This window comes from Rosa rugosa, chromosome 2 (genome assembly GCF_958449725.1).
Source record: "Rosa rugosa chromosome 2, drRosRugo1.1, whole genome shotgun sequence".
Classification (NCBI taxonomy): domain Eukaryota; kingdom Viridiplantae; phylum Streptophyta; class Magnoliopsida; order Rosales; family Rosaceae; genus Rosa; species Rosa rugosa.
The window spans coordinates 69,843,195-69,851,390 of NC_084821.1; the positions used below are offsets into that span (position 1 = coordinate 69,843,195).

At 39.2% G+C, this 8,196-nt stretch overlaps 3 protein-coding genes and 1 long non-coding RNA gene across 4 annotated transcripts; all 4 read left to right on the forward strand.

Annotated features, from left to right (window-relative positions):
- Positions 1 to 2,085: 2,085 nt before the first annotated feature.
- Positions 2,086 to 2,992, forward strand: LOC133731410 (G-type lectin S-receptor-like serine/threonine-protein kinase SD1-29). Its single transcript, XM_062158787.1, has one exon. The coding sequence runs from the start codon at positions 2,150 to 2,152 to the stop codon at positions 2,990 to 2,992; it is 843 nt and encodes a 280-aa protein (XP_062014771.1). The 5' UTR covers positions 2,086 to 2,149.
- A 1,213-nt stretch (positions 2,993 to 4,205) lies between these two features.
- LOC133731412 (G-type lectin S-receptor-like serine/threonine-protein kinase SD1-29) lies at positions 4,206 to 4,935 on the forward strand. Its single transcript, XM_062158788.1, has 2 exons — positions 4,206 to 4,723; positions 4,823 to 4,935. Exons 1-2 carry the CDS (start codon positions 4,219 to 4,221, stop codon positions 4,933 to 4,935), a joined length of 618 nt encoding a protein of 205 aa, XP_062014772.1. The 5' UTR covers positions 4,206 to 4,218.
- Positions 4,936 to 5,038: 103 nt separating this feature from the next.
- LOC133731413 (G-type lectin S-receptor-like serine/threonine-protein kinase At1g61460) lies at positions 5,039 to 5,508 on the forward strand. The gene is made up of 2 exons (XM_062158789.1): positions 5,039 to 5,209; positions 5,293 to 5,508. Exons 1-2 carry the CDS (start codon positions 5,039 to 5,041, stop codon positions 5,506 to 5,508), a joined length of 387 nt encoding a protein of 128 aa, XP_062014773.1.
- An 882-nt stretch (positions 5,509 to 6,390) lies between these two features.
- On the forward strand, positions 6,391 to 7,547 carry LOC133729793 (uncharacterized). Its single transcript, XR_009856510.1, has 2 exons — positions 6,391 to 6,434; positions 6,505 to 7,547. It is a non-coding gene; the product is annotated as an uncharacterized LOC133729793 (long non-coding RNA).
- The last annotated feature ends 649 nt before the right edge of the window (positions 7,548 to 8,196 follow it).

Sequence of the window (8,196 nt, forward strand, 5' to 3'; positions counted from 1 at the left end):
ATCAATACCTCCTCTTCTCATAGTGCTTTCCTCATCAAGATTTCCAAAGAAACTGAACCAAGGAATTTTGAAGAAGCAAATCAGTCACCCATTTGGAAGAAAGCTATGCATGATGAACTCAAAGCCCTTGATGACAACAGAACTTGGAGTATAGTCAAACTTCCCAAAGGCCAGAAAATTGTAGGGGCAAAATGGATTTACAAAATCAAGTTCAACTCCGATGGTTCAATTGAGCGGCACAAGGCAAGGTTAGTTGCTCGTGGCTTCACTCAAACCTTTGGTGTTGATTATAAAGAGACTTTTGCTCCAGTTGCTAAAATGAACTCAGTTCGAGTTTTGTTATCTGTTGCTATAAATTGTGGCTGGTTTCTATACCAAATGGACGTCAAGAATGCATTCTTGCACGGAGATCTAGAAGAAGATGTGTATATGAGATTACCTCCTGGTCACCCACGTGAAAGCGAAGCTGGAATGGTGTGCAAACTTCACAAGGCCTTATATGGTTTGAAACAATCCCCACGTGCTTGGTATTCCAAACTGAGTTCGGTCCTTCTTGCCTCAAGCTTTAAGCGAAGTCATGCAGACTCCTCCTTATTTGTTCGACGTGGCAAGGCTGGCACGTTGGTTGTTCTAGTATATGTGGATGACTTAATCATCACTGGAGATAATGTGGATGAGATTAAGTCTCTCAAGTTAGCCTTGCACAACACCTTTGCCATCAAAGATCTTAGACCATTGAAGTACTTTCTGGGAATTGAAATGGATCACTCCTCGAATGGTATGTTCTTAAATCAACGTAAATATGTTGTTGATCTTCTTGATGAGGCAGGAATGAAGGAGAGTAAGCCTGCACGCACTCCTCTTAGTAGCAGACTTAAAATAGATGTTGAAGGAGAGCCTCTCACGGATATTTGTGTTTATCAACGTCTTGTGGGTAAGCTCATCTATCTCACCATTACAAGACCAGATATCACTTACGCTGTGAGTTTGGTTAGTCAATTCATGCACTCTCCTACAACTCATCATCTACAAATTGTCAAAAGGATTCTTCGCTACTTAAAGGGCACAGTTGATCGAGGAATTATTATGAAGAACAATGGTCACTTCAACCTTGTGGGCTACTCAGACTCTGACTGGGCAGGCAATTCCATTGATCGAAAGTCTACAACTGGGTATTGTACCTTCATTGGAGGCAATCTAGTTACCTGGAAAAGTAAGAAACAAACGGTGGTTGCTCGTTCTAGTGCCGAAGCTGAGTATCGTGCAATGGCATCCATAGCTTGTGAACTCATATGGTTAAAGACATTGTTGGGTGACTTAGGCATTATATGCCCTGCACCCATAACTCTACATTGTGACAACCAGGCTGCCATGCATATTGCAGCCAATCCTGTCTTCCATGAACGCACCAAACATATTGAAGTAGACTGTCACTTTGTTCGAGATCAGGTTCAGTCTAAGCTTATTGAAACAGTATACACACGATCATGCGATCAACTAGCAGATATTTTTACGAAGATTCTCGCTTCCGCTCAGTTTGACCGTCTGCTTTCCAAGCTTGGCTCAAGGGACTTCCCTGATCCAGCTTGAGGGGGAGTGTTGGAAGTATAGGATCAGCTGTCAACATTGGCTGCTGTCAATGTTGGCTGGCTGCTGCATTCACATATGCATTTACACATGTTGTATTTAGTTGATGTCAACATTGGTTGGCAATTAGTTCATGCATTCACACATGCATTAATTGTTTGTAAGATGCCTATATAAAGCTAGGATGTTGTATCATCTTCATATCCAAAAAATAAGATCAAGAGGAAGACATTCTTCCTCTCATATTTCATCCTCTCATATTTCAATAGTATATGAAGTATTGTCGAATTCACATTCCTCGTCAGAAGTAATTAGATGTTTCCGTGTTGGCCTTCCTTGTGTTGAGGACAATGCAGTCGATACGCCGACCATGCCACGTGTTTTTTATGCTAAGTAGTGACACTGATTGTTCACAACCCACTCGGCCTATATTCAGATTGTGTCTTTCATCCTCAACAACGTGAAAATAGTTACTGCGCTTCAGTATAAATAACCATCTTCAACTTTCCTTCGTTTCTTGCAGTATCTGATTGTCTTTGTCTTTACATGCAACATCTTGGGAATGGGAGTGCAAATGGGTAGTGGAGCTGAGAGCTTTAGCATTTTAAATTTTCTCATGTTCTTCTTATTCATTTTCAGCTTGCTTTCGTCGAATTTTCATTGTGCTGAAGTTTATAACATAACTCCTTCCCATCCATTAGCACATGGACAAACTCTTGTCTCCTCTGGCTTCATTTTCGAATTGGGTTTCTTCAGTCCCAATGGTTCTGCTAATAAGTATGTGGGGTTATGGCACAAGAATGTACTTCCGCGTAAAGTAATGTGGGTGGCAAACAGAGAAAATCCTCTTGCAGTTGCAGACAACTTGGCTACTTTGAGAGTTGGCAGCAATGGGAATCTGGATCTTGTAGATGGGAAGCAGATATCTGTCTGGTCAACCAATACTACATTTCAGGTGCCATCATCTACTACTAGTTCAGTCATTGCATCTCTTTTAGACAATGGAAACTTCGTTGTCGAATATAATGGCTATCAATTGTGGCAGAGTTTTGATTACCCTGCTGACACAATCCTAAAAGACCAGCTGCTGGGCTTTGATAGCAAATCTGGAAGAAAGAATGTCATGACTTCCTGGAAAAGTGAAAGTGATCCATCAACTGGGAAGTATTCGGTAGGACTGACACCTGAGACACCACCACAAGTGTTCATTTGGATCAATGGATCAATTCCCTATTGGAGGAGTGGGCCTTGGGATAGATCAAAGTTCATTGGCATACCAGATATGGATGATCGATATGGAAGTGGATTTAGTCTATATGAGAATTTAACAGCAAAGTACTTCTCTTATAGTTTTTCTGACAGTACTCTCGCATATTTCGACATCTCTTCAGAAGTGTTAGTATAAGAATTGTATGTTGGCATTCCCCTTATACAAAACTTATCCACCTGTCGGACATGTGCTGCGACTCAACATGCCTTCAGCTTTGCTGTCACCCTCTTGCTGCCCCTTGCTTGCTTTCGGCTGCATCATTGCATGACTGCCTCACTTTTTGCTTTCGGCCCCATGCCTAAGAGTGTTCTAGCTAAAAGTGTGTGAGTGATTTGATCTAAGCATTTGGATCAGTAACACATGACAAGGACCCACTGACTCATACGAAATTTGGGTTGTGCGCTGTGATCTTCTGGTGATTTGTTAGTATTAACATATTGGCAAGGAGAGGCAATATCCCCTTGAGATGGATCCGAGTGAAGAAGAAAGGTGAAAGCAACCATATCTTTTCCTTGCTGCCCACTTAATTCAATCATGGAGACCTTGCTGTCGTAAATGAAAAGGGAAGGACATGGCAGCTAGGTTCTCCATCTTTCTATCATGGAAATCTTGCTGTTAAAGAAAAGGTTTCGATCTAGCCTTGCTGTTAATCTTAATATCCACTCAGTGCAATCATGAAGACCTTGCTGTCAAAGATAGAAGTAGGGAGCAAGTGCATCTGGACCTCGTGGTCTTACTCCAACCAAGCTGAAGAAACTTGGTTATTGTTCCTCCTATATATATAGGAGTTCTGTGGTTTTTGAGGTGTGGTGTCTGAGTTCAAAGTTCAAGAGATTAAGTTAGTCATGAGTATATTTCATTCTTAATATTCTCTTGTATTAAACACCGATGAGTTCAGTTGAGAAAATCAACTATGTTTGAGTTTTCAAGACCGATGTTTTCAAGACAAGTGGAGCACATTTAGAAGCTGTAGACAAATTACTGAGAGGTAGTTCAACTGGCTAAAAGAGTTTAGCTAGAGATAACCGAGTCCAGAGTTATCCGAGAGGTTGTAAGTGTACCTTGTATTTTGTTTACTATTTTATAGTGTGTGCTTAAGCACTTGGCCTGAGGCCCGCAGTTGTTTACCTCACTTTTGAGGGTTTTACTGCGTAAACATTTTCCTGTGTTCTTTACTTTTCTGTTATTTATTCTTATGCTTGCATATGGTAAATGCTTTATACTGTTGGTTAGGGATAGATAGGCTTTTCCAATCCCTCAACAACGTCCAGGAAAATTGATTGCAAATAATTGTTAATTGCCTATTCACCCCCCCCCCCTCTAGGCCATTCTAGTACTTTCAAGAAGGAAGATCAAAGCTTATGCTGTCAGAAAGTGGCAAGAACTGGTATCCAAACTTCAGTGCACCAACTAATCCCTGCGACAATTATGGAGCATGCGGACCTTTTGGTGTTTGCAAAGCTTTTGAATCTCCAATATGTAGGTGTTTGAAAGGGTTTGTACCAAAGTCAGATGAGGAATGGAGCAAAGGAACCTGGACAGGAGGTTGTGTGAGGCGAAACAAATTGTCTTGTCAAAGTGACACAAACAAGTCAGTCTCATTGAGAGCTAAAGAAGATAATAATTGGTTTAAGAAGATGACTATGTTGAAAGTACCAGATTCTCATGAATTTGTTGTTACATCTTTAGATGTTGACAACGAGCATGGTGCCTGCGAGAAGCAGTGCCTAAGCAATTGTTCTTGCCTGGCTTATGCATTTGTAAATAAAATAGGGTGTTTGGTCTGGTCCAAAGAGCTTATTGACATACAGCAATTTTCGTTTGGCGGAGAAGATCTCTATATTCGCCTAGCAGAAGCAGAACGAGGTAAAGGATTACATGTCTTGCAAAACTCTGTCTAATTAGCATCGTCTTTTATTTTCTGTGATGTCTCACGCTTGTTTTTATCTTGTGAACTTTCTGCAGATGAAGGTAAGCCAATAAAGTTAATTGCCACCCTTACAGCTATTTGTTCTATCACTATCCTGGGGGCCATAGTGTATGGTTGGCATAGGCTTGGAGCTGACCAAAAAGGTTAAGACAATGAGATTTAATTAATTTATTGGTTTATATCCACAACATGTTTGTTGTTTTGTTCTAACTCAGTGTTTGATGATTATAATTGCAAAATCAGGAAAACATATGGAATTAACTGATACGATTCTTTCTTCAAGAGATGCTCTTCGAGAATATATAGGACAATCTGATCTATCAGAGCGTTTGATCTATGATTTTGATACTATATCGACTGCTACAAACAATTTCAACATCACAAACAAACTCGGGCAAGGAGGCTTTGGTCCAGTTTATAAGGTAACTTTTTTTGTTATTTTTTCATATGGATCAAAGGTCCAAAATTCACACTTGGATGTGATTAATTTCTGGTACTTCTGTAGGGTATGCTACCACAAGGGAAGGAAATTGCGGTAAAAAGACTATCTAGCAGCTCAGGTCAAGGTATTCAAGAATTCAAGAATGAGATGTCGTTCGTTTCCAATCTTCAGCACAAAAATCTTGTTAGGCTCTTGGGTTGCTGCATTAAAGATGGGGAGAAGTTACTGATTTATGAATTCATGGCAAACAAAAGCCTCGATACTTTGTTGCGCGGTTAGTCTCACTTGCACTTTATATATGTTTTGCTGCAGTTTCTTTTATTAGCAATCTTGTTCTTTCATTAGTGTAGGTCAATTCTGAAGCTCTTTGGCTCGAAATAAGTTTTCAATGAAGCCTCATTATGTCGTGGAGTTAGAAAAAGTAATTCATGAGAATTGTGATCGTCTTCATTTCAATTGTACAATGCATGAGATTTGTGATTAACATTACCAAGTACATTAATTCTAATGGTTTATATTGATAATCTGATTAGATCAAACGAGAAAAAAAGTGCTTGATTGGGCTATACGCTTTAGCATTATCTCCATCATGATTCCTGTTTGAAGGTGGTACATAGAGATTTGAAGGTGGTACATAGAAAAAAGGCGTTGCTAGAGGGCTTCTTTATCTCCATCATGATTCCTGTTTGAAGGTGGTACATAGAGATTTGAAAGTCAGCAACATTCTCTTGGATGACAAAATGATCCCAAAAATTTCAGATTTTGGGTTGGCACGTATAATTGAAGCTACTCAGAATCTAGAAAATACTCGGAGGGTTGTGGGAACAATGTAAGAAATTATTTCTGATCTTTCCTATTCTCAGACATGGTATTACACAAATTAATTAATATGTTGAGTGGTTTATTGGTCTGGGATAGCCCTTCTAGTTACAGTATTGCAATCTTGATCGACTCCGTACTGCAGAGCCTTCAAAATACAATCTTGTGTGGCATCTTATTTTGTGATAGAAGAAAAAATGCAAGTTTTGTGAGTTGCATACTACTAACTTTACTGTACGTGCAGTGGTTATATGTCTCCAGAGTATGCCATGAGAGGGTTATTTTCCGAAAAATCTGATGTCTACAGCTTTGGGGTCTCGGTCTTGGAAATTATTAGCGGCAAGAAGAATAGTTGATCGGAGCATAATTATGCGATAATAATGTTGGTAATTCCCATATTTACTTTGTTAGTTTATCTTATTTTCTGGTTAATTTAGTTATTTTTATGTTTATTAGGTTTGCCAAAGCAAGGAAAGAAATATGAGCAAAAGGAAGGAGATTTGTGCAAATAATGGAGAAGTGTGGAATCTTGATGAGTCAAGGAAGCATACGGCAACATGAAGAAAAAGATATTCAGCAATTAATTATCTTGGCTGCTCTTATTGGATAGAAGGATGTCAATGAATCCAAAATCAATCAGAACATTAATAAAGGAGCTTTCCGTGGAAGCCAAGGAATTAGAGTCCCAAAAGGAAAGAAGGAAAGAGTTACAAACGGAATAAAATCTCTCCTTGGACGTTCAAGAAACCTACCATCACACATACGGAAGAGGAGAGACGCACAAGAGCTGAAGAAGAAGGAGGATTGCAACCATCACCGAAAACGATCGATCGCTGCCTGCCGACGATCGATCGCCGATCAGCCTTTTCCTATTTCTTGGTTTTTGTTGTCTTCTTTCTCCATGAACTCAATTGTGTTTTTGATTTCCATTATGTGTAACTAAATTTCCAGTAGCTAGGGGGCAGTTGAAGCCCCTAGACATGATCCACAACATGCTTTGACATTCAATTTGTTTTCCGATTAATAAAGTTGAGGTTTTGTTTACCGATTTCTCATTGATGAGTTCTATGTTTGTATGCTTTGGAGGCCTACTTAGTATGCATGCTAGGGTTCTAATACTTTGATTATTTGATGCCTGGATCAATAGTTGGATTCCTCAAATTGTCTAGAGAAGTAATTGGTGGTTTTCACTATCAAGTAGACAAAACCCTAGGTTTAGCAAGGCTCTAAGTTATTTGCGATGCCTAGTGATTGCTCAAACTCTTTTCAAACTTAATGATCTCTGCATGTTTAATCTAATAAACGTACCTTTAGGTTGCATTGCTTGGGAATAGTCTAGGTGTAGAGCACTTCCTGCCTAGCGTACAAAGTAAGAAAGAGTAATAGGTTGTGTTCAAGCGTACCGAGCCAATCTGAGCGTCTTCAACTAAGTTAATTGGAAGTAAATTGGACAAAGTGTGTTGTGTGTGATTGTTGGAGGTGGATACTTCCTTCCTAGCTAGTTTCATCATCTTGATATCAACCAATCTCAAATCTGTCTCAGTTTCGTTTCTCCTTCTGTTCTCTGTTTTAACGTATTTTATTCTCATAGTAAACTAACTCCAAAAATTCCCAAATTTTGTGTGCTGGACGCCTTGTGTGTCTAGTACGTCTCTGTAAATTTTCATATTTTTCTGGGTTGTTTTGGTTAGGATTTTAGTTTGTTTTCCGACTGCTGTTCAGTAGGAACTGCAGTCACGTTTTGTGACTTTTGTTGAAGCTTTTAGTTTAACTTAATCCTCTGCGGGAGACCCTTATTTCCCTATATTACAATCGACATATTTGCAGGAGAATAAGGAAAATCAATAGCTATAAATTAAGCTATCAATAGTAGTTTCTTTATCCATGACCAACAGCTAGGCTTTCTATCCTATATAAGTTCTTAGTTTTAAATTATGGTAATTTCTCTCATATACCCAAGCACAGTTTGAAAAGTTCTTTCAAACATAATATGCATAAGGTATGGCAATTATGGAACGAAGGCAGGGGGTTGGAGTTAGTAGATGAAGTATTGGGTGATTCATATTCACCATCACAGGTGATGAGATGCATTCATATTGGGTTTCTTTGTATACAAGACAATGCAGCAGATAGGCCAACTATGCATGA

Bases quoted from the DNA above. Each gene is read 5' to 3' on its own strand.
- LOC133731410 (XM_062158787.1), top strand. From the start codon at position 2,150: ATGGGAGTGCAAATGGGTAGTGGAGCTGAGAGCTTTAGCATTTTAAAT.
- LOC133731412 (XM_062158788.1), top strand. From the start codon at position 4,219: ATGCTGTCAGAAAGTGGCAAGAACTGGTATCCAAACTTCAGTGCACCA. The intron at 4,724-4,822 runs GTAAAGGATTAC...AACTTTCTGCAG, and splicing joins CCTAGCAGAAGCAGAACGAG to ATGAAGGTAAGCCAATAAAG.
- LOC133731413 (XM_062158789.1), top strand. From the start codon at position 5,039: ATGGAATTAACTGATACGATTCTTTCTTCAAGAGATGCTCTTCGAGAA. The intron at 5,210-5,292 runs GTAACTTTTTTT...GTACTTCTGTAG, and splicing joins GCTTTGGTCCAGTTTATAAG to GGTATGCTACCACAAGGGAA.